The sequence below is a fragment of the Xenopus laevis genome, chromosome 9_10L, assembly GCF_017654675.1.
Source record: "Xenopus laevis strain J_2021 chromosome 9_10L, Xenopus_laevis_v10.1, whole genome shotgun sequence".
NCBI lineage: Eukaryota > Metazoa > Chordata > Amphibia > Anura > Pipidae > Xenopus > Xenopus laevis.
Genome location: NC_054387.1, coordinates 88368119 through 88395056, shown reverse-complemented (window position 1 = coordinate 88395056; position 26938 = coordinate 88368119). Strand labels below are relative to the sequence as shown.

At 38.4% G+C, this 26938-nt stretch overlaps 1 protein-coding gene across 1 annotated transcript; it reads right to left on the bottom strand.

Moving 5' to 3' along the window:
• Positions 1-21703, bottom strand: casp8.L (caspase 8 L homeolog). Its single transcript, NM_001085565.1, is given in 9 exon segments — positions 1-151; positions 807-1284; positions 2656-2785; positions 6453-6559; positions 9491-9547; positions 11657-11798; positions 13412-13508; positions 14817-15141; positions 21688-21703. Coding segments are annotated over 9 exon segments (1503 nt in total).
• Between the last annotated feature and the right edge of the window lie 5235 nt (positions 21704-26938).

Sequence of the window (26938 nt, the reverse complement as noted above, 5' to 3'; positions counted from 1 at the left end):
TTACATGGCATTAGGAGGTGGCAGAATAAGTTTTTTGCGTAACTCTGATTTAAATGAGGGCATCTGTGTTACATTCTTCCTCCATAAACGGAACAGCATGTTTGCAACGTCACTATTAACACTGGTTAGTATATCGATCAGGTCTTGATTTCTAGTGGAAGAAAAAAGAAAACTATGAATTCCAAGGTTTGTAAAATACAATAAAATAGCAGAATCTGTTCAGTATCTAAATTTCAGGATAATATCCTTTTGTTATTTTAATTCTTTGTACTAGCTGTTTTCTTACTCTAAATGCCCCAAACCTAGAACCCTAAAGCAGTTTGTGTATTAACCTCACATACCCATAATGTTTTCCCATAATATTATGGGAAAACCCTATCACTTAGCCATTAACCCAAACTCTGAAAATAATTATTGCCTTGTTTTCTCACTCAGTGTTTCTCTATTAAAGTAGCCGCAACAAACTACAGGTAATGCTTGCATGTTAAATGCCTTCACTTTTTCAAAAAAATCAGCAACTAAATGTCACATTTGACACATTATCCTAGATTATTCCTAATCCTGCAGTAAGGAGAAGTTGAAATAAAGATAACCATACTCCAACATGCTGATATAAGGACATAGGGAAGCCCATTTAGGCATTTTTGAGTTTTGCTTCTAAATAACATTATCAAAAGCAAAAATATCTAAAACACCCCCTGGAGCTTCCTATAGATCTGCCACAGTCCCTGTAATCTCCTGGATCGATAAGGCAATTAACCCAGAAAGTAAATTTCCATCAGAACTTTGTTAACCCCAGTACTTACGTGTAAGTTGTCAAGGCCTTGCACAGTTGCTGAATATAAATGCTACCGTTTTCTCTATGTCTTAGACTTGTATAATCTTCAACTGTCGCAAATGCGGTTAAAAAGTCTGCTTCTAGGGGTAGATGACTTCCATTTGCATCTGGTTCATAAAAAGAAGTATCCATATCCATATCAACTTTTGGATGTGATTCTTTCCCCTGACAAGCTTGGATGAAGAAAATCTTTGGTTTATTAATGAGAGAGCGACAGTGTTGACCATTAAAATATTTTGTCAATCTCTTGATTTCCACCTCTTCTCCGTCACAGCCACATACAGTTCCTACCCCACCATGAGAGAGGATAAAGCACACAAAGCTGTCTTTCTCTGCATGATCTTTCTTACTATACATCTCCAAGGTTTTCTGTATATTTGCAGCAGTTAGATCCCTGTGCTCTTCTGTGATGTAGCCCCGGGCATTAAATATCCTTGTAATCTCCTCTGAAAGGTAAAGACATGAGTAGTACTGTAAAGTCGCTGCAGATAAAGGGATGAATGGAATGCTGTAGCCCTAAGGAAAAGGTACACTGGTAAATAATTTCTCAGTTGCCTGCAGTTTATTCTTGCATTTGTACCCCTAGTATCCCTATAACTTTAATAATACATTTTCACACTTAATTTATATAGTTATTTCGCAGCCTGAGTATAGGGATCATAAAGTAAACCTCATTTAACTTTTTAGAATCCTGCTATGATAATAATAATATAATAGTGCTTGGATGGCTTTTTAGCAAGTGAGGGAATACAGGGTTATGGGAAATAGCTCATAGTACAAGTTGATCCAGGGACTAGTCCGATTGCCATTTTGGAGTCAGGAAAGAATTTTTTCCCCCTCTGAGGCAAATTGGAGAGGCTTCAGATGGGTTTTTTTGCCTTCCTCTGGATCAACTGGCAGATAGGTAGGTTATAAAAAGTGATGTTGAACTTGATGGATGTGTGTCTTTTTTCAACCTAACTTACTATGTTACTATGTTACACTGATCTGCGCAAACAACTGGTCAGCCGGGGAAGCAGGTCTGGGCCGGTTGCAGTCTGACCATTTTCCACTTTAGGTATTAGGGAGAATATGACTATGAAGATTATCATTCATCCAGGTCATGGTATATCTAGTATAGGTAAATTTTAAAACAACTGGACTTGCTAAGTAATCAATGAAGACATTTCACTACTCATCCGAGCAGCTTCTTCAGTTGAACTGAAGAGGTGACATCTGAAGAAATTCACCGAGGATGAAGAGTTACAATGTGCCATTGTGATTGGATTAGTGGAAGAGTTTATATGCGGAGAACTTCCTACACCAGTCAGTTGAACTAAAGAAGCTGCTCGGATGAGTAGTGAAACGTCTTCATTGATTACTCAGCAAGTCCAGTTGTTTTAAAATTGACCTATACTAGATGTATTAGGGGGAAACTATTTCCTGGGCAGAAATCTATAGAAACAAATCAGCTTTTTCAGGAAGCTGCAGGGGGAACAATGAAAGCAAAAATGTAAGCTTAAATGGGTTACTGCAAACAGGCCCGGATTTGTGGTGAGGCTACAAAGGCCTATGGTGGCAAAGTTTTAGGGTGACATGCGCACAGCCGCAATTCAAGGAGCACTGAGGACACATACTCTTGTACACACCATCCCCAGTTTCTGACGCATGCACACACTCGTGCGTAGGGGTGGGGACGTTGCAATCACGGGTGCCGGACACTGGGACCCAGTGGCCTATGGGCGTTGAAGCGCAAAATCTGGGCCTGAATGCAAAATTGCTCAGATTCAATGTATGCACCCCAAGTTTCTCTTAACTTAAAAGTCCAAATGTTTTACCTGCATCCTTCGCTGTTCCTTCTCTGTCAGTATATTTACAATCCTGAGACCTTGCCTCTTTGAAGTCGTAATTATTTATGACCACACACCAGCCATGAGGATTTTTCTCCAAGTGGTAGGTCTCTAAATTCTGCAACATTTAAAAGAAATGTAAAAAAAAAAACACTTATGTTATTACAGAGTTACATTCACGTTTATTGTTCATCTTGTTTAATCTTTTAAAGCTGGCCACAGATGGGCCAATAAAAGCTGCCGACAGACAATCGTCAGCTTATCGGGCTCCCCGATCGATATCTGGCCGAAATTCGACCAGATGTCGATCGTGCAAGGTTAAAAATCCCGTCGGATTTGGCTGCATTTATGTGTTGATGCTGTCCCGCGATCCGACCACCCGTATTGGCTGCATTATGATCCGGTCATTGGGCCCTAGGGCTCACGATCGGATCAGCCAGATATCGCCCAACTCAATGTGGGTATATTAGGGAGAGATCTGCTCGTTTGGCAAAATCGCCAAATGAGCAGATCTCTCAGTGTATGACCACCTTAAGACCTATTAGTGTTTAAAAAGCCTTTATTTCAGTTTTGGGCATCACCGTAACGTTTCAGGCCATGCGGCCTTTTGTCAAGCTTAGTGACACTCCATTAAACATGCTTTTTATTCTCTCCACCACCATCTAGTGGTCATTTACAAATGTAGAACTATAACTCTCATAACAATCAGAGTAGTGTAACAATACCAAATGAACACAGTGTCCATATAAATATTATAAGTAGGTGCTCAAACCTTAAGGTGAATGTTCGACAGCATGTGTATATAACAAACATCTGCAAAACATAAGGGAATAAAAACACATTAAAAAATTTTTTATGTTAAAATCCAGATTATTATCTTTTTGACATAAACAAATAAGGTAAATATATTTATCTAAAAATAGGGCTCAAGTCATATTCTTTATTGAGACCCCTTGGCTCCAGGGTCTCCAATTTACGGATCCAGTATGCCTCTCTATACAACAATTCCTTTAATTTATTACCTCCGCGTTGTTTAGTTTCCATAGTCTCAATTATCTGAAATTTAAGTTGGTTTACTCTATGTGCACATTCAATAAAATGCCCCACCACCGCCTGTTCCTTTTTACCTGTATTAATAGCTGATTTATGTTCCCTGATATGCTCACGGACCATCCACTTGGTTTGCCCCACATAGGCTAACCCACATGGGCATTTAATGATGTAAACCGCGTATGTGGAACAACACGTGTATTGACCTCTAATTTTTATGGGGTAACCCTTCCATTTTTGGACACAAATCTGTATAAATCTACAGAGGGTCTTCTAACAGATCTGTATGTTAAACCCACAGACCGAAATCTGCTACTTCATTTTAAATCTTTTCCTCTGCCACAACTAAAAAAAGCATTACCCAAATCTCAATTGAGTAGAGTTAAACGGATAGTGGCATCGAATGAAGTAGCAGACAAGAGACTGGTGAAGATGTGTGAAAAATTCCGTGAGAGGGAATATCCTGATCATCTATTACAGACACAGTTGAAGGAAATACAAAAACAAGATAGGGCAGAAATGTTAAAAGGGAAACCGAAAGGGGGAGAAAGTAAGGTCACATTTGTGACACAATACAATACTTTAAGTAAACAAATCGCAAACATCTTACGGAGGAATTGGCCCCTATTAAAAGAGAACCTACCCCAAATTACATTGTTTGCTAGACCACCTGTTATAGCTTATAAGAAAGGTAAAAATGGGGACCTTTCCCTGTTACAATTGTAATTGTTGCTCTAATGTGCAACAAGGGGATAGTATTTTTCACCCTAGGAAGGGTTACCCCATAAAAATTAGAGGTCAATACACGTGTTGTTCCACATACGCGGTTTAAATCATTAAATGCCCATGTGGGTTAGCGTATGTGGGCAAACCAAGCGGACGGTCCGTGAGCGTATCAGGGAACATAAATCAGCTATTAATACAGGTAAAAAGGAACAGGCGTTGGCGGGGCAATTTATTGAATGTGCACATAGAGTAAACCAACTTAAATTTCAGATAATTGAGACTATGGAAACTAAACAACGCGGAGGTAATAAATTAAAGGAATTGTTGTATAGAGAGGCATACTGGATCCGTAAATTGGAGACCCTGGAGCCAAGGGGTCTCAATAAAAAATATGACTTGAGCCCTATTTTTAGATAAATATATTTACCTTATTTGTTTATGTCAAAAAGATAATAATCTGGATTTTAACATAAAAAATTTTTTAATGTGTTTTTATTCCCTTATGTTTTGCAGATGTTTGTTATATACACATGCTGTCGAACATTCACCTTAAGGTTTGAGCACCTACTTATAATATTTATATGGACACTGTGTTCGTTTGGTATTGTTACACTACTGCTATGAGAGTTCTAGTACTACATTTGTAAATGACCACTAGATGGTGGTGGAGAGTATAAAAAGCATGTTTAATGGAGTGTCAGTAAGCTTGACAAAAGGCCGCATGGCCTGAAACGTTGCGGTGATGCCCAAAACTGAAATAAAGGCTTTTTAAACACTAAAGTTTCACAGTCTGGTGCTGTTCTACATACAAAGGCTGTCGTGATATCAGTGGAAAGTGGCCACTGAGGAACGTGCACCAAGTCTCTACAGGAGAGATAATCGTTGTGCTGACTACTTTTCCAAGATTCACCTTAAGACCTATGCCACATGAGGAGTATGCTCTGCTACCATTTTTTTGGCTAGTAAAATGGCCAGATATGGCCATTCAGCCTGTCATCATATTTAATTAAATCATATTTAAATGCTTAATTTTATGGCCATAATCTGCAAGGGAACATTTATCAAAAGTCACATTTCAAATTCATGTAAATTTTTTTTAATTGATTGATTGGGGGGTTATTTAATAAAAAAATCTAATATCTAAAATTCGAAAGAATAATACCGACCCAAAAACTCGAAACAAATTCGATATGAATTTGACTAAACTCGAATCAAGTTTTTTCTCTGAAAAAAACCCGAATGTCCGGAAGGCTAGTAACATCTTCAAGTTGGTCACTGGACCTCTTCCATTGTAGTCAAATTCTAATTTTTAAAGGGGCAAGGTGGGGCAAGGTTTGATAAAATTCGAATCAAGTTTGAATTATTCACAATTCGAATTTCAGAATTTTGACAATAAAAACAATTAGAAAAATTTGAATTCAAATTAAAATTTTCAATTCGACCCTTAATAACTCTGTCCCTTAATGTCTGAGAAATTCCTTTTAAAGTAAAGGCAGGCTGAATGGACACAAGTGCGTTATTCTCTGCCAGGTGAAGAATCCTGTGTAAAATATGCCCCATGGGCCATAGGCCTAATTAATTAAGGTAGAGTGCTGCATTGGGTTAGGTACCCGGTGAGGTACCCATAGAATAGCTGCAATGCAGTCGGCTTTGGACAGAAAAGTCCTATCCATGGGGTTGGTCCACCGGTATCCTGCATGGGGAACCCAGTATTAGTGGGTTTCACATTAGTGTCACTTCCAAGCTTTTTGTGACATCACTTCTGGGGTCACATGGCAAATATACCAAAGTGTGGATCAGTGTTCCATGTTGGGATTGGGTTTCTTCCAAACTAGACCCACACATGACTCTAGAAATAAGAGCCAGTATTCAAGCATTAAGGGGAGCAAATGCACCTCTATTTTGTACAGTGCAGGCTGCAGTATGTACCTTGTAGCAGATTAAGTGCACCACAAGCATCAGAGCTCAGTATTGTCCGGCATTTCTGTGTAAATAGTAATCAAACTTACCATATGAGAGTGTTGTTGGGGTTGGCAATAGTCACTTTCAGTTTCAGGCTGGGGTGTCCTTTGCTCCCCATTGAAGGGTTCTTGTGCAGTACAATTAACCTGCTCCTCTGTAGTAAATAATGGAAACTGATTTTAAATAAGCTGTATATAACTATATACATTTTTATTTTATCTTGTACTTTTAGTTAAAATCAAAATAAACTTAAAGATACATGGGAAATTATGTTTAATACATAAATATGCTGACTTTTTAAATGGCATCTCTATGACCAGGCTACGAGCAGACTTTTCTGTTATACAGTTATGTCTTAAAATACTGTATAGACTTGTGAGGGTCTGCTCTGGTATAACTGCATGTGCCCAGCAATCCACAACCTGACTGGGGTGATCTAGGCCACACACATGTTAGCTACTTGGAAGCAGATTTGTAACATTACAGGAGAGCTGTGAGTTTTGGTCATGAAGGCCACTGCCAGGCTGGTAACAATAGGTGTTGAAGACCTAGTGGCTTTTGGGGTGGCAAGAGCGTTTGAAGCAGTGACAGGGTGGCTCATTCTTAATGCCAATTAGATTGAGAATTATTATTTTGGACAGAAATTTAAATCTAGTAAGACTTTTACAGGTTAGGGAAAACAACAGCAAAAATATACTGTACATTTTACTTTTATTATTTGAAAAACTCAGATACAAAGTGAAAATCAAAATATTATGATTATGTGTCCCCTTATATTTTTCTAGTATATAATTCCTTCTTGCATTGTTTTCTCTAATTTCTGTGAAGAGGTTATAAACAGCTGACAGGACCAGCTTTGTGTAAGCCTCCACCCTTTGTTTACCAAACTCTCCTTATCACTCCTTACAGCACTCCTGTGTCATTATCTTCTAGCTAGTTGTCAGCAACTGTAGTGGACTAATGGACTATTGAGTGTGGGGTCATGGTCTAATGCATTGTGTAGATCGTCAACAGAAATTTTAAATATATATGCATATCTGCTTCAAAAAAAAATCCCTACTCGGCTCGAGATCTGTAAAGAGACATGTCATAAATCCATGCTAGAATGGAAGTCTCCTTGCACTAAGCCAAATCCTTAGAATAACTGAAGCGTGTAGTCATTCTGTACCTTTTTTTAGACTAATATTATGATTTCAGCATTGGTGGAATATTCACTTTTTAAGACTAAAAGTAGATTAGAAAGATTCATATACTGTATATAGGTATACTCGTTTGTTTATATAGTTTGAAGATATGTTTCCATTGAAAGTGGACCTGTCACCCAGACATAAAAAGCTGTATAATAAAAGTCCTTAAACATGAAATACAAATTCTTTTTTTTATTAAAGCATTCATAGCTGTTGTAAACTCATTTAAAAATCTCAGCTGTCAACCAACTATTGGTGGGGCAGACAATTACTTTCACTTTCCATTCAGCACTTCCTAGATGTCACTGCTCTCCCCACATTCCCCCCAGTTCTCTTAACCATTTAATTGTGTAGCCAGGGCATGGGGATGGACATCAGGGTCCCCCATTCTGGTGCACAAACAAGATTCTGAGATGATGCAAGGCTTGTCTTAATAACAGTGTCCACAAAATGGCTTCTGCCTGCTTGCTGTAATTATGAATTCCCAGACTGATGGAAACAAGATTCAAATAATGTATACAGTGTAATTAAAGTTCATTTTGCTTGACCAACATGATAAAATTGGATTTGGAATAATTATTTTGGGTGACAGGTCCCCTTTAAGAAAACATGAAATCAAAGAAAACATGAATCCAAAAATGTACTTTTTGCAAAGAATATTATGTGAAATATAGGGAAATAAGGCATCTAAACTCACTTACTACTATGCATTGCAAAGGGTAGCTTGTGTGCATATACATTATACATGAATCTTGCCACCAACTTACAGGGGCCAGAGACAAGTTGAGACAAGTACTACAATAGTAAGGATCACAGCAAAGTGGTCTTCATTGTGCATACGAAATAATAATCTTGTGATGTTCTAAGCAATTAAAGCCACCGAACAAATGTTTTTTTCCATCAGTGTCTACATAAACTTCATATGCAACCATTCTGCTTCAGAGCCATGTTTACCTTAGAGTTTAGATGATACACATCTATGAATAGGCCCAAGAGGCCTTTAAATGTTATAGTATTTTATTTGTATTGGACCCTTAAAGTGAAATAATAAATCTTGAAATTGTGGGTGCACATAATCATCTTCATATACCAACTGTAGGAAGCAGGCATCTATTTTTTTTTAAACGTACTGTTATTTCAGACAGTGGCAGATTATAATAAGAATTATGGAATTAGCAGGGTGGCACTCATTGTACAAATATGTATATATATATAGTGAATAAAGTACCCCCTATTGTAAAATAAGGATATTATAAGTCACTGAGAAGTTCCATGACCATATAAAAGAACATATACAGGTCATGGAACTCCGAGGTTACTTCTAATATCCTCATAATTTCCAACAAGGGATACTTTATTTATTATAATACACAAGTTTTAGCGAGTCATGTGACAAAAATGACAACACTACTCACCATCTATTATTGATGACATCACTAGTCAGCGTTTATAAGTATATAATTAACAAGATATTCGTGGCTTTTATGTATTATATATGTCCACACTCTCAGATCTTAAAAAGTGAAAAGGTTATTTATTGAAAAGAGTTATTTTTTATGTTGTGGGGAAGGCGAATCTTGAGCCCTTTATTGCTGGGGATGTCACAGAGTTATCGTATTAATTGAAAAAGTAGACCTCCCACTCTCCTAAGTCAATAGGAGGTTATGTTCTTACCAGGGAGGTAAGGTATTATTATTAATCGTACTTTAGCTGTCCCACCTAACATAGTATGGGTTAGAAGCAGAAAGCTGGGCAATATTACCCACCTGGGATAACAAGAGACGCATACACTCCATATTTGGTAAGTTTTGAATAAAATAATTCCTTTACCCACCTCCTTCTAAATCACCTGTGACAGGGTTGAGAATTGGAACTTTTTATATGTTCAATTTACATACCTTGTACTGAAATCTTCTCAAATAAATCTGGTAGGTTTTCTGGCCTGTGATTATCAGCTGAAAAACAGACATTACACATATGTATCACCTTTTTTAAATTCGGACGCACCACAGCAATCATTCGTTAAAGGGGACATAACCAGCTAGAGCAAAATAGAGAAAATATTATTACATTGCTCTTCTGAGCATTTAGGCAGTTTTATTTCAATATGTTTATTAAAACCACATTGTAATATTATGTGCTGCAACCTGGCCACAAAAAAAAGAAAAGAAAATCAATAAAATTTTCATTACTACTTTTACAGCTTCTTGTTGTTGAGACACTTTATGAACAGGCAGATACAGCATCAACAGAAACTGCCAAAGTATGTAAAAACATTGCCACTTCACTCTATCAGCAGGGCCCTTAGCAATATGCATACAGTAAGTAATTGAAATGGAAATGAAACCAATATATGCCTCAGTCGTACCAGTAAGTTATCCACTGATTCAGTACCCCTGCTTTTAAAACACCAGGGTAATTTTTCTTTTCATGTACTGTTATTAATACTTTATGAACTCAAACTCACTTTTGTGTTATTTTAGGCAGAAACTATAGTGTCTAACAGAATAGGTCGCTCATAAAATTAGTTTTGCTGTTTGAGCCCACATGTGCCAATCTCTTCATGGGCTGGTGGGAGGAGAACCACGTCCTTGGGGGTGATGGTGCACTCCTGGAACATATAATTGTGTTTCGACGCTTCATAGACTATCTAATTTTTGTATAGGGAGGAGGTAAGGAGCTTTTTGAGGAGTTCATTAGAGGCTTAAATAACGAGTCTCTTAATTTGAAATTCACCAGTTGCTTCGATACAGAGAATATAGCATATTTAGACTTATGGATAAATACCAGGAATAATGTAATAGAAACTACAGTCTATACAAAGCCCTACTCTGGCAACTCTCTACTGAGAGCAGACTCATGCCACCCACAACACTTTAGTGGAGGCATCCCGAGGGGACAGTTATTTGCTTTTACGCCGTAATTGCAGTACAGTAGAAAAATTTGTGGATGAGTCGTGTTGATTACGGGATAGATTTTTGCAGAAGATGGAGGTTTTACAAATGGCTTTTGAGGCGGCATTGAGATGCAAGAGAATTGATCTATTAGATCTATTAGTCAGGGAAGGAAAGGAAGGAAAGAGAAAAGTGGAGGGGAGTAATCAAAACAATAGAGGACTTGGGGACCAGGGGGAAATTAGAACGAGAAACACGAAAAGAAAATAATAATGAGCATGAAATATATTACACAAGTTAATAAAATAAAACAGATTATTAATAGACACCTCCCGGTATTCTTGAACCAGGTACACATGTATTAGCAAGGAGGGCCCCCACCCTTGGAATGAGCCTATCCCCTAGTATGCCCAGGGGTGAACAAGGAACGGACACGTGGTTACACAGTACAGGAATGTTTAGATGTGGATCGAACAGATGTGTTTCATGTAAAGTGGTAAAAGTAACAGATACAAGGCATTTCAGATCTGGAATTATATAAACTGCAACACTAAGGCTGTGGTTTATTTGATAACCTGCTTAAAGTGTCGGAAACAATATGTGGGGTGTACCATTAGAAATCTTAAGAACGGGATAAGAGAACATCTTAATGCCATTAAATCTGGCAACGAGAACACCCCAGTTTCGAGACACTTTAAAGGGATACTGTCATGGGAAAAAACATTTTTTTCAAAATGAATCAGTTAATAGTGCTGCTCCAGCAGAATTCTGCACTGAAATCCATTTCTCAAAAGAGCAAACAGATTTTCTTATATTCAATTTTGAAATCTGACATGGGGCTAGACATATTGTCAATTTCCCAGCTGCCCCAAGTCATGTGACTTGTGCTCTGATAAACTTCAATCACTCTTTACTGCTGTACTGCAAGTTGGAGTGATATCACCCCCTCCCTTTCCCCCCCAGCAGCCAAACAAAAGAACAATGGGAAGGTAACCAGATAACAGCTCCCTAACACAAGATAACAGCTGCCTGGTAGATCTAAGAACAACACTCAATAGTAAAAACCCTTGTCCCACTGAGACTCCTTCAGTTACATTGAGAAGGAAAAACAGCAGCCTGCCAGAATGCATTTCTCTCCTAAAGTGCAGGCACGAGTCACATGACCATTACCTTCTGATATTCTTTCATAGTCTTCAATGTTCCTAGAAAGGTTTTTACAACCAATTGTTTCTAAATCGTGTTTTAGCTTCTGTAGATCATCGGGATGTAATTTTCCAACTTTTTCCAGTTCCAAGAATATTTCCAGTATAGACTATAAAGAAAATAAGGCTGTAAGTATTCACAGGTTTGCATCAGGGTTGTAGGATGAATCAAAATCCTAAGTGACAGCATTACCATTACTGTATACATGACTCCGTTTATATTGGTGAGCTCCTTGAAAAGTAGGCATTTTGCAGCTTAATAATGTCCTGTCCTGCATAAAGGAAGGATTCTTAAATTGGAGCCATAGAATATAGATTCTTCATGCTTCTACATTAGCTTGATATGCAGGCTTCCAAAGTGCATAATATCACAGTATCACTATATTGGGAGCATTAGACTTGGACCAAAGCCAATAATGAATATCAGAGTTGTGAAACGGTGTAATAGACCTGCATATCTGGAAAACTGGAAAAATGATATGTCCCTATATAATTATTTTGTATCACTCTGCAGTTTCTTAAAACAAACTTTCCTTCTTTGTTTGGGAACTTTTAGAAATTTCAGGATGTAAATCATTTTTAAAAAGACTCATTTGTCTCCATAGTAAAAGTGAAAACTTTTTTCATGAAGCACTAATTCTGCTCATGTCCTGGGCGGGTGACCATAATGGTGGCTGCTCTTTGTAAAAGGCGACAATGCTACCTAGGTATATAAAAAACAATGGTGCATTTTAGAGGGTGCACCAATAGGAAATGCTGGAATATTGTAACATCTATGGGTACTGTCAATGACTTCTCCCAGTTTACTTTCAGTCCAGAATAGCTACAATGACAAAACACATAATAAGACACGGTGGGGTTGCAGAGCGTCAGTGTGACCAAGGGGACTTTTCTGATGAAATGAGAAAGAACTCACCTTTGGAAATGTTTGGAGGTGAGTTAAGGAATGTTAATGAAGTAACACATGGAGGCTAGAAAATTGGCAATAGGATATGATATATGAAAATATATGGTTGTGCAACAAATGACCCAAGGGTGGGCATCTGTCTGGGCATAGCTGGGTGCAGCTGGGTGTGTCAGAGGCATGATCTATGCTGTCCCATGTTTTTAAAACTCAAATTTTTTTTTAAAAGAAAAGTTGAAAAGGGAAATTCGCTCACACTGTGCCAATGTGCTACTGCTGCCAATGTTATCTATATATGAGCAGATGCCTGTGCATTGTTGCTATTATCTTTGAACTTTATTGTACATAGGGAAGCCTACAGGGCACCTGCTGCCTTTCTAGTCCTTTTTATGAAGCTAGCTTGGTCATTGACTCTCTAGACTTATTTATTCTGCCCTTGGCCTCCTTATTTCCAGTGCTAGTGTGTTTACCTATGCCTTCTTCTATAAATATAAAAAAATGATTAACCTCCCCAAGACACTTTAAGTGTGTAAAACATAATAAACATAATAGCAGCAGTTTAAACCACAGTATGAAAAAGTAGTTAAAATGAAGGATGGTTTTTTAGTTCAATAAGGATAATTCTGCAATACCTGGGAGAATGATGTCTACAACCCATAAGGAGTAAAGACTAGAGGGAATACCTTACTGGATAGCTAACAAAACAAATCTCAGTTCCTCTAAACCATGATGGCCTGCTCAATAGCCGCCACCTTGTACAAACATGATGTAAATATAGATATGATATGGTGAGGACAGAACATTTAGTTTTTTACTTACAGCGTTTTCTGTTTTGGCTGTGCTCAGATCCAGCAAGTATTTCAAATCTTCGACTTCTTTTTTAGAAAGACCTTGTGAAATGTCATAAAGTAAAATCCTGTGTGGAAAAACCTGCATTAAACTGCAAGCGGTGCCATGTTTTTTTGTATTACAGTAATATATAAGATATTAAAAATAACATTAAGCACCCTCACACAAACCTTTCATGTTGCAACAAATTATTTGATAAAATATGTTGTTCAGGGAGGAACATTCTTAGTCTATTGGAGTTTCCCAACCCTACCTATATTAAGCGATAATACTATAGTTGGCAATACATTTTTTAATGCTGCATGCTCCTCCACATTACCCTGGCCAGTGATTAGCATTAGGGTCGGGCATTTGTTATATGGTATGCTGATAAAATAATATCTACTGTATGCTGATAATAGGTACATGTAAGTGAAATACCCGTGAGTATGCCTGCTTACCTGAAACAGAATCTCTGGGCAGTAGTAACCAGATATTTACTGGTGGGAACATACTTTGATAATTATTGTAATTGGTATGTCGTTAGAAAATAATAAATACAGGTATGGTATCTGTTATCTGGAAACCCATTATCCAGAAAACTCAGAATTATGGAATGTCTCCCAGTTTTAAAAATGAGTTCCTCTTTCTCTGTAATAATAAAATAGTACCTGCTACTTGATCCAATCTAAAATATAATTTGTCCTCATTGGGGGAAAAACCAACCTATTGGGTTTATTTCCTGTTTACATCATTTTCTAGGAGTCTTACAGTTTGAAGATCCAAATTCCTGAAATATCTTTTTACTGGAGCAGGTACTGAGTATTGGATAACAGTTCTCCTACCTGTACTACATTTCAACTTAGTATATTCTCAGTATACTCTCTGATGAGTCCCATGATCATATGTAGGCACAAGACTGAAGGATGAATGCTTTAATACGGGTCATGAAATTCCAAGGTACATTCTAATATCCTCATAATTTAATAGACAATATTCAGTGACTCGTGTGATACAAATTACAGCAATAAGCACCGATAATAACTGATGACATCATTAAGCATGGTTTATGATGATGGTTTACTTTTCAGGGCATTCATTCTCTTGTGCATTATAAAGATATAATTAATAGTAGAAGTCACTGAAAAGTTGCATGATTGTATGAAGGTGCAAGGCCAAAGGTAACGGGAACTTCAAGGTAAATTTTAATATCCTCAAAATTTAAAATAAGGGGTACGTTATTTTCTATAATACACCATTGTCAGTATGTCATGTGATACAAATGACATCACTAAACACCAATAACAACTGATGATGTCCCTAAGGTTATGATTTTACTGGAAATTCATGGCTCTTTGGTATTATAAAGCAATATGCTACAGTAACAGTTACTTGCCTGTATGGAGAAATTTGTGGAGATACTTCAATAATTCTTTTAATTTCTTCTGTTCTAACCCCTAATTTGTCTCTGAGTAGGTCGTTTCTACCAATTCTGTAGAGTAACTCTTTCAAGAAGGACAGATCGTTACAACATATTAAATCTTTCTTTTTGAGACACAGGAACAATGTCTTTGCATCTTTGATGTTTTCTTTTTCTTGGGCAGTAACGCGCTTCTCACAAAGGAAAATCATTGCAAGGGTTTCTGCTTTGTCCAGATCCTCACTTATTTCAAACAGCAGTTTATTCATGTCTGCCAGATTCATTGCATCCACTGTAGAACCTGTAACACAACAATAAAATACTTACATATTTTAGTTCCTTTGTATGCTGCATATTCTCCACTCAGGAACTTCAGCTTTTACTCACAGCAACTACACAGGGTTCCACATTTTACATTTGCCTTAGGACCGTGAGGTAGATAGCCCTGAGTAGCTCTGTATCTTTAATTTTGGTTAATACTCTACATTAACAGTAACCTAAGAATGGGCAGTGTTGCAATGCAGTTTATGATGCTTTTTGCAATTCAATTTATACCATGACATGCCACTCCATATTAAGGCCTGAAAAGGGTGTTTTGTTTACAGTGACAGCTGTAAAGTTGTGTCATTTTCTCCCTAAATCAGGTTGGGCTAAGCTCATGGTGAAATCAACTTTCCTCCAGACTCAGTGAATAGAAGAAAAACAAATATGATGTTCTACTGACTTTGAACTTCTTAGTATGTGTTAGTCTTAAAGGGCAAGTCAACCCCAAAATAAAAATTAGCCCAACAAAGGAAAACATCATTCTAAGCAACTTTCCAATATTCATGTGTTGAACTTTGGTCAGTGCTTTTAAAGTTATTTGTAAAATCAGTTGCGAGTGAAAGCAGAATTTGCTTAATTCCTGGTTGTTACTTTTTAAACAATGTTGCAAAAGTCTGAATTCCCCAGCAAAGAAAAGCCTGTTAATCAGCTGCCTTGTGTAACATTGTATCTACAGCCTGAGCCACCAGGACAAAGAATAGAAAAAAGAAAGAAAATAGAAAAAAGACATTGCTTTTAATAGCAATAAATATACAAATTACTTAAAAACCTTGGAAAATGTGTAATGAATGTATATTGCAAAGTTGCTTACAATTCTGTTTTCATCCATTATGCACATTTTTATTTTGGGGTTGACTTGCCCTTTAAGGCCAACTCCCTTAAACGGTCACCCTGCACACAGGCCCATGGGTGCTTTCAATAACAATAAATATACAAACAACTTAAAAACCTTCAAAAATGTGTAATGAATGTATATTGCAAAGTTGCTTAGAATTATGTTTTCTTTTATTAGGCAATTTTTTATTTTGGGGTTGACTTGACTTGCCCTATATGCCTTCAAGATGCCCACACTGTTGTGTTGTGTGACAAACAATCCAGTGCTGCAAAGTGCTAGCAGCAAATATGCATGGCTACAGTAATATGATTATAGTAGTAACCTCTCATAGGGCATTCATCTTGCTTACATAGTACATGTCATTGTTGTCCTCCTTTGGTTTTTGTGGTTTATTTTCTAATAATTGTTCACGCTTAATGGACATAACCGTATCAATCGTATTTTTGACCAATTGAGTAGGATACCCCCTCTCTAGAATTATCTTTCCCATCTTTTTCAGATCCTCCGTGTGTTGTTTAGGATCGCTGTCTATCCTGATTACCCTCATGATTTGGGATTTGGGCAATGAATTAAGGAGGTGTCTGGAGTCTGTAGTGCAACAAGGTGTTTCTATCTGTGGCTTTCGTGTAAATGCGTGTGTGTAAGTCCCCATTGTGTTTGTTTTGTAAACCTGGACATCCAGAAAGCTGATCTTCTGTGAGCTATAGTTTAACATAAATTTTATTGGTGTGCCCAGGTCATTGAGACTCATCAGGTGGGCCCAGCCATGGTTTTTGAATAGTTCAGGTCCATAGATACATTTTGTCTCGTAATCGCACATGAATGCATTAGTATATACTGGAGCTACCTTCGAGCCCATCGCGGTCCCTGTCTGCTGAATGTTAAAGTTAGTTTCAAATGTGAAGTAATTTTTGTTAAGTACAAAATCTAGCAACTGCAGAATATACATGGGCCCTTGTATGTGGTGTTTTGTGTCACCAATTTTCGCACTGCTTCTATGCCTGCTATGTGCGGACAAGTATATATATAGACTTTGGACATCCATTGTGACCAATATTAAATTCTCTACAGGCAACTTGATACTTCCCACTACATTAAGAAAATCAGTTGTGCACTTTACGTAGCTACTTGTAGAGGTTATGCAGGGTTGCAGTAAAATGTCTTAATACTGTGCGTTTTTTTTGTTCAGTGACCCCATGGATGACATGATTGGTCGCCCTGGTGGTCTTTCAGGGTGTTTATGTATCTTGGACAAAGTGTATATTACAGGCAAAGTTGGGTATTTGGGTCTCCCAATTCTTTAGACCAACCGTGAGATACTCCCATGTAAATCAGTGCTTTAAGTTCCCCTTTAAACTTTTCAGTTGGATCAAAGGTAAGTTTACCATAGTTATTTGTATCAGATAGCTGGGACAAGATCTCCATCTCATAGTATGCATAGTCCATTATTACTAATGCCCCACTTTTATCTGAATTCTTAATGATAATCACCAAAGTAGATGGAACAATCGCACAACCTTCCCCAGATCAGCCCGGTGCACCATCCCAAAGGATCCGGTAGCCTCACGTATACTCTGGAACAGAAGAGGATCGGCACACAGACATTCAAGTTGCAGTGTTACCTGATCGTTTATTGTGCGGACTGCAACGTTTCGGGGTCACGCCCCTTTGTCAAGGATGCTTGACAAAGGGGCGTGACCCCGAAACGTTGCAGTCCGCACAATAAACGAGCAGGTAACACTGCAACTTGAATGCCTGTGTGCCGATCCTCTTCTGTTCTTAATGATAATGTCATTATTTTCTTTAAAACTGAGAAGGGAGGGTTGAGGACGGAGGTGTGACTGCAGATATGGACGATGAGTGACAGTAAAAGCAAACGATGCACCATTCCGAAGGCATAGGACATTGAATGTATTTCACTGCAGGATGTCCTAAAATGCGTCCCGTACTCTGATGGAGTCTGATGGTAAGATGACAGGTTGAAGATTAAGTCTTTTTCTGCTACCGCGTGTCCTGCTTCTGTGATTGTGTGTGTGTTGCAATGCTTCTTCCCTCCCCTGCGGGTGGTTTCCTGGATCTCTGGTAGTGCTGGTCACTTCTAAAAAAGATGCCGATACAGCAAGTTCATGATATGCCTCCTTAGCTCCGAGGCTGCCGAAGGTTCCAACAAATGTTTCTTTGAACAGTATACTGTGTATCTCCTCCGATGTGAAAGTGGGTAAGCGTATATATATCCAACGAATGTCCAATTCGGTGGTGCTGGACACAATTGGACTATGTCCATTAATCGTGAACAATTATTAGAAAATAAACCACAAAAACCAAAGGAGGACAACAATGACATTTACTATGTAAGCAAATACAACCCCCAGAGTAAAGCCACAAAAGAGACTATTGGGAAATAGTGGTAAAAGGCTAAGATCCCCAACAAACCAAGATTTAGTTACTCAAGAACCTCAAGGAACACCAAAGTCCGTCCGACCCAGTCAGAAAATATACACAACCCACAGTGTAGCACCTGACCCAGGAGTATATAAATGCACAGGCTGCGCAGTGTGTAATACATTGATATTGGGGAGAGAATTTAGTCACCCAAGAACAGGCAAAAAGAATGCAATAAAACACAAATTAACATGTACCTCAACAATGGTTATTTATGTCATTAAATGCCCATGCATCTTGATCTACTGCGGCAAAACCATCAGACAATTGAAAGAGAGGATAAATATACACAGGGCTAGTATCAGGGCAGCATTGGACACAGACAGGAAAATTGATCCGAACAAACAGGACATTGCCCAACAACCGGTGGCAAAACACTGGAAAGAAGCGAGACATGATCCATCAACGTTCAAGTGTATGCCAATTGACCATATACCGAAATCACCCAGGGGTGGTGATACTGACAATATGTTATTGAAACGTGAAGTGTTTTGAATACATGAACTGGATTGTGTCATCCCAAAGAGGTTGAATGGACCATTACAATTAAACTGTTTCCTAACTTGAGGTGTTGTGTCCTAACTATGCAATGAACAGTATTACAATTGTATCTTTTCAATTCACAGGATACATAGTATCAAACTGAGAATGATGTGAATAATTTCTGCAATCTGTAAGTAACATGTTTCAATGTGGCAACTAAGTAATTGTTTTTAAGATTGTGTGTATACACACACACATGCAACCTGATAAGGAATTTCACTGACACCTCATGGTCAAAGTATGGAATTGCACTAACACTCACAGAAATGGATTTTTTGAAACAAACAAGACTGTATGTGGACTCGTGACGTCATATGGGTGCCAGTATTAACTGATGGGGGAGGTTATTTAATCTGTTACACATAATGTATCCTTGATAAAGGTCCCCAGGAGAAACATCGGATATAATACTGTGTTACTAATAAAAACACTTCATTCACGCAATGGAAAGAGTATGCTGATCCTTCAATATTCTGTACCGTACATATTGAGTGCGGACACTATATATATATATATATATATATATATATATATATATATATATATATATATATATATATATATATATATATATATATATATCTCAGTAGCAACAGGTGCAAATCATTGAGCAGCTTCAAGGAAATTGGAATTTTGGGAAAAACATTGCATTATGGGAAAAGTGCATGGTGATCTGAAAATTGTACATTGCACACTGTGCATTGTTAGAAAATGCCACTTGTAGTGTCCAGTGCAACCCAAAGGAACAGAAAAACAGGTACCGGCACTCACAAGTTTATACTACTCTTATACTACTCTGAAGGGCTCGGGTGTGCACTTGTGTTTCTTGCTACAGTGCAATCCAAAAACAGAAAATTAGAATGCTATACCAAAAATGTTATACTATATAAACCTAAAGTGAGAAGGCCAGTGGCTGTCCAGATGTTTTTGATTGGAAGACAATGACACCTGCCAGTTTAAAAAGGAAACAGGTAGTTTTTGTATTTATATGCAACAGGTGATAAAGTTGAAGGTGCTATGATAGTATGAGTCAAAAAAAATCATTACACGAGACATATAGCATAACTAAAAACCCTTCTATCTTGTAGGCAATATTGAATACTTTATGGTGCTTATTTAGGCTAAAATGATTATTATCTTTAAAAATGGTCCCTTTATTCGAGTTCCCTATAGATCTGCTACAGTCCTTGTTTGTGGGGAAGGAATTTTCTAATGGTTGCTGCCAGAAGCACAGCAGTAGGGGGATAGTCAATCACAGCCATACAGTCACACAAGCAAAGACAGGGTTCCGGGCCCGGATTTGTGGTGAGGCCACAAAGGCCCGGGCCTAGGGCAGCAAAGGCTGCCCAACTGCATGTAGACAAGCACTGGGATGTGCGATTATTTGTGGGCTCTAGGACCCGTGGACTAGGGGCCGGTGCATGTGTTCGGAGGGAGGGGCGTGGCTGAGCGCATCCCAGCGGGCGCTAGGAAATCCGTCCCTGCAGGTTTCAGTTCCCTATCAGGTCAGCATAGTTTCTGATTTCTTGGGGCCAAGAAGTTTTCTGTGATGTTTATGCAGCATCCTAAAGCTAGGACCTGTGGTTCAAGCAGGCCCAGATTTGTGGAAAGGCCACAAATGCCCAGGTCTAGGGTGGCAAGATGTTAGGGGCAGCAAGCAGGCCACCCCACTCAATTTCTGGACTTCTATTTATCAGTTAGTCAAAGTAATTTACACCATTTTGGTTGCCTGTTGTCTCTTTCATAAGTTTTACCTGCCCACACAGCACTTTCAGATTCCTATATTGCAGTGGTGACTTCAAATAAGTTCAGTGTTCGGGGCCCCCACCTCAGTCATGAGGTCCTCCGTCGACACCACAACTGCAGTACCTTCCCCTGATGTACCAATTCTCCATTGCAGCCATGGGTTGGACTGTAGGAATGCGCCCATGAATTCAGGCAGAACTGGGTCTACGTGTCCCACAAGCCCAGTCCAACCCTGAATAAGTTTAACTAGAGCAACCTAGGGCAGTGGATTTATCTAGAAGTACATTCTCTTTTCTGGGTCCTGGGTTAGTTTTTACAGGGAGATAATCCTAACCAAACTGTAGCCCTCATTGTTTGTAGAAGTAGGACTATAACCCCCAGAACTCACTGCCAGCTAAAAACTTATGTCAGCCTTGTTTTTTGGCAGCATAGATTACAGCAGATTTTCCTTTTACAACTTGTATTATCTCTTTCTCGTTCTGATATAATAATTTTTCTTAACAAAATAAAGCAAAAGTCAAAATACAATAATTATACATAACTCCTCATTGTTCTGCCTGGTGGATACACACTATTTTTAGACTTTAGAACCTACATCTCAGCAGAGTCACATTTAGAAAGCAAGTGTTGCCAAGGAAATGTATAGTTTTCCTTAAAAGCAGGCGTGGGCTGTAGGAATCCTGCCTAAAGATGTTGAAAAGTATCAGGTATTTACCCCTCTGAGCACCGTAAGAGTTAATATTACTCATCTGTAGGGCAGAATACTAATACCTTTTTACTGGATAACAAATTCTTCGTATACTGCCCTGTTTCTTGCAAAGTATTAACAAGGAAGTAGAGAAACAAATGACTTTCTATTGGAGCCTACAGGTTACTAGAGCTCTTTGCTCACTACAGCAACAGAAGTTTACGTGTAACACAATTCAAATTAACAATAATTTTGTTTAATGTACTTACTTAACAGGTCACTCATGTTGCAAATACTTTTTAGAGTGTGCTCTGTTCTTTATTCATTCGTCATCTGGTAAAGACACAGTCCTTTCTTCTTCCTTCCTTATTGAAGCCCTGCCCCTCAAACACAATATTGCCTGTTACACACCCACAATGTACACGGGTGAGAAATTCACTCAGCTACAGCAATGCAGTACAAAGCAGAACGTACCAGATATCTACACCGTGAGGATTGCAAAGAAAGTTAATGAATTCAGACAAATACTCAAAGTTTCAGTGAGATGCACAGAGAACTAGCAAAATGATATGAATATTCAGCAAAACAAAAACAAGCCATGAATGAGGGTGCATTTAAATGGTAATAATCATTATTACTGTATTATTAATGCATATTAAAGTGGTTGAAAAGTCAAAACTAAAATGTTAAAGTGTACATTTGAGTATTTTCCAAATACAGATGTTCATCAATTTTAAAGTTTTTTTATATATGACATTGGTGTTGAAAGCAGCATCTCTCTGTGCTTTGTTATTCTCTACTCTGCTATTTCTAACTACATCATGTACCGCTGAAACAATATTTGAGCAGTCGGCTCCACTGTTGTCAAGACTACAAATCCCACAATGCCTTGCATGTTCTGTAAATAACTGACTGGTGAAGAAAGAAGCATGTAATGCATTGCAGAACATGCAATGCAATTGTGTTCTCTACACAAGTGATTGTGTCATTGTTATGGTTCCTAAGTAAAAAACTCATAATAGCATGCATGCCCTGGTAACATCAGAATGACACCATTTTTTTAAATCAAAATTCATTTTTAGATTGCTTTTAAATTTTATGAAAACAAAAAGCCAAAAAGAAAAGAAAAGAAGAAAGGGGGTGGAGAATTACATAATTTAACATGTAATTGGTGTGAAAATCATTGTCTCTCTGTGCTTTGCTATTCTTTTCTCTGCTATTTCTAGCTACATGTACTCCTGAAACAATATTTGAGTAGTTATCTTCACTATAGTCAAGACTACAAATCCCACATGCAATGTCTTGCATGGTCTGTAAATAACTGACCGTTGAAGAAAGAAGCATGCAATGGAACATGGCAGTGCAATTGGGCTCTCTACACAGGCCCAGATTTTCTGCAAGGCCACAAAGGCCCCAGACCTGGAGCGGCATGCTGCCCAGCCGCATGGTCAGTTAGTTTGATTCCAGAGCACTAGCCACTAGGCGCTACTGCTCCAGTAAGAAGAAAGGATGCGCATGCGTTCTATCCTTTGGAAGGGAGGGGGCGATGGAAGACGCTGCCCTTCGGGCACCCTCAGGACAACCATGGCCATGTCTCTACATGAGTGATCCTGTTTAATGAAAACAAAAAGCCAAATAGAAAATTATGGGGAGAAAAAAAAATTAAGTTTTCAGTAAAACTTAGTCTAGTCTTCTTCAGGTTTAGAATTTTTACATGGAAACAGGCCCGTACAAAGTACTTCTGAAAATTGATTTTCCTAATATTCCAACTAAAGGACAGAAAATATTAATCTAATAGCAGCTAACATATTATGTATTCAAGATCCCTGAAAATGTCTCCCATTTCCTTTCCCCCACCAGAGTTTTGGGCTAATAGAGCCGGGGGCTCTGCTGCCATGAGGCAAGTTGAGAAACGCACATCAGGCAGCAGCCCACAAGTTACTAGGGGCAGCAAAAAACTGCTCCTGGTAACTTTAAGAAATGAATTTCCTGTTATTAAAGCAGAGATTGGGTTCTTCTAGTGCAGAAAGCACAATTGCACAGGAAAATTAAACACTGGGGAGAGGAGCCAGGCTCTATTAGGCTGCGCCTCTTGTGGGGGAATGAATATAAGAATATGGCGTTTACAGGTGCCCATTAAGTAACTTTTACTTTAGAAAGTGCACATTTTAAAAATGTGTGACAGTTTATAAGCATCAGAGGGTTAGTAACCAAACTTAAGAAAACAAGACATGTTAGGGCTAACTTGCAAATGGCGGAACAGGGTGCAAAGTGCAAAGCCTCTATGTTTTTCACAATTTGTACCATGCCCCACCATGAGCTCCCACAGATGCAGGTGCAAGGACCTATGATTTCCTTATGTACAGAGAGCCACATAATCAACTACCACCCTGCCTGCTAATTTGAGCATCAGCAGGCCCTGATTTGCAGAGAGGCCACAAAGGCCTGGGCCTAGCAGCACGGGTAGTTTTGCCTGATTCTGGGGCGTATGCTAGGAATCCTATAGGAAGGAGGGGGCTCCAGAGGACTCTTTCATGAGTTTTCAAAGTAAATGGAATGTAGTGGGGGCTCCAAAAATATATTTTAGCATCCTTATAAAGCAGTGGTCCCCAACCTTTTTTACCTGTGAGCCACATTCAAATGTAAAAAGAGTTGGGGAGCAACACAAACATGAAAAAGTCCCTTGGGTGCCAAATAAGGGCTGTAATCACAGCCCTTATTTGGCACCCAAGGGACTTTTTCATGTTTGTGTTGCTCCCCAACTCTTTTGGCTATTTGGTAGCCCCTATGTTGACAGGCAGCCAACAAGGGGCTCTACTTGGCACTATACTTAGTTTTTATGCAATTAAAACTTGCTTTCAAGCTTGAAATTCAAAAATAAGCTCCTGCTTTGAGGACCCTGAGAGCAACATCCAAGGGGTTGGAGAGCAACATGTTGCTCGCGAGCTACTGGTTGGGGACCACTGTTATAAAGAGATAAAACACCCAGGGGCATATAAAGTCCTTTATAGTATAACAAGTACTTCTCTTCAATTTGAGGTGGAGTGTAAAAATCATTTAGAGTACTCTGAATAATCTACACACAGGTAGATGGAGGCATCTTTGTTGAAGTGGTATTAGATAAGTGGATAGTGCCGTTCACATTCTTTGCAAAATCATATGTCCCTTTTGTCAACAGAAAAGGCCCACAGGCCTTTCCTCTTTCTGCTGCCACTCCTCAGAGACAGGTGCATTCACAAAATCAAAATGAACAGACTGAGGGGCCCATTTACTAACATTCAGATTGCTATTCTTTTTATGAGTCATATTTTTTCTAAAAATGTATGGTTTTAAAAAATTTCTCTAAAAAGCTAAACATTTGAGATTTATTAAGTGTAAAAACCACAAAGAACTTTAATACAGAACTTCACCAAATGAAAGCGGTCGAGGTTCTATAGAAGTCAAGTGGAGCTGCACTGAACCTAATGGACCTTTTTTTAACCACTCAGACTTTTAGAGGTTTTCAGATTTATTTTACTCTAGTAATTGTCCACTTCTCTGAGCTGAGGTTTCCTATCAGGGACCCTTGCACAATTACAATCATTCTGGATAGTTCATGTACTGGATATATATAAATACAACTTTCCCTTGTTTGTTCTATATATATATATATATATTTTTCTTTTTGTTTCAAGGGATGGGATCTGTTATCCAGAAACATGTTATCCAGAAAGCTCTAAATTAGGGAAAGGCCATCTACCATAGACTCCATTTTATCCAAATAATCCAATTTTTTTAAAAACGATTGAACTTAATCCAAACGAAGATATAACGAATCCTTATTGGAAGCAAAACCAGCCTATTTGGGTTACATTATTTTCTAATAGACTTAAGGTGTGAAGATCCAAATTACGGAAAGATCCTTTATCCGGAAAACCCCAGTTCCCGGAGGATTCTGGATAACAGGTCCCATACCTGTACTCTTTCTATAATGTTAATACTATTATGATTATGATCTTATACAGACAACAATAATAAATTTGAAATGGGCTCAAATGAAATGTTTGCGAACTCTGAGGTATCGCTGAGCTTGAAGGGAAATGTAGTTCATAAGTGTGGGCTGAATTTTATTTAGCCAACACACAGGGTTGGCCCAAGCCAGCTGGGCGCCCTAGGCGACTTGGCAAAAACCAAAGAGGTCTGCAAAAGTTGAATGGGGTAGGCAGAAGACAATTTAAAGGAACCTGCCTAACGCCCCCCTATTATTGCCCCTTAGGCAGGTGCCTCTTCTGTCTACCCCTAGTTTTGGCCCTGCCAACACATATTGGTGCATGCTTTATAAAGAAATCATGTCAATACATGTTCACTGATAAGTTGTGTTTATAAGAATTATTTAATACTGTAGTAAATGTTACATTTTCTTATATTGTTTAAAATTTAATATAACATTTATAAATTATGGAGACCTGAAATTGTATTGGATTGACATTAATAACCCACCTCTGAATGGTTATGTGCCATAGATCGTACAATCATCTGTGCTAGCAATCAAGTTGCAGAGTCCAGCAAAACACATTCTAAGTTTACAGTTTCCTGTTTATTTAAAGCTGGAGGAAATCGGTCGGCACAGTAAGGGTTAATCGTTTGACAACTAGAGGAATGATCATCTGTGACAAGGAGTGGCACAAGAGCCTCAGGGCTTAGCAGGGACACCTAAGGGAAGATAAAGTCCAATAGTGAGCAGTTTTAGACTGCAATGAGTCACTGAAGCTAAAGGGTGGGGGGTGGTAAATTGAAAATGTATGTGCAGAAGTTATGAAATAGTGATTTCTGTACTTGGAGGGTTGTTTTAAGGGATTAACATTTATAAGAAGTAGAGAATTCATGAATAAGCAGGGTAAAAGTGAGTCAACAAATGAGGAGCTCTTTCTGTGGTAAATGGGGTTAAGCAGCAAGAGAACTCTCTATAAAGAGGTTTTCCTTAAGGCCTATGTGTATGTGTATTTTTCTTTCAGCCCTTCTCACCCTAACCAGATTCGGTTTCCCATTTCGCTACTCTCCAAGTCCTACCCATCAGAAGCCATGTTCCAATATCTTGCACGGATGAGATCTAACAAGATTGAAACAGGCTGTCTGCAAGTTTGGAACTATGGCTCTGAACTATTAGGCTGTATCTGTGCTATAAACCAGCAGTTCTGAATGCATAGTTGGCCAAAGGGACATAAAGGAGTGATTTGAATGTCTCCGCCCATAATGCCTTATAGGAGACACAAAACGCTCATTTTTGGTATCTAGGCAGTGCTGTCTGTATGTCATGAGACAAGTAAATACCTTCTAATTTCAGAAGGCTTCACTTTGCATGTAATTGCTTGTGAATGGCTTTTTGGCTCCTCTTCAGCGCTTCTCATCCTAACCAAGTTCGGTTTCCCATTTCGCTACTCTCCAAGTTCTACCCATCAGAAGCCATGTTCCAATATCTTGCACTGATGAGATCTAACAAGATTGAAACAGGCTGTCTGCAAGTTTGGAACTATGGCTCTG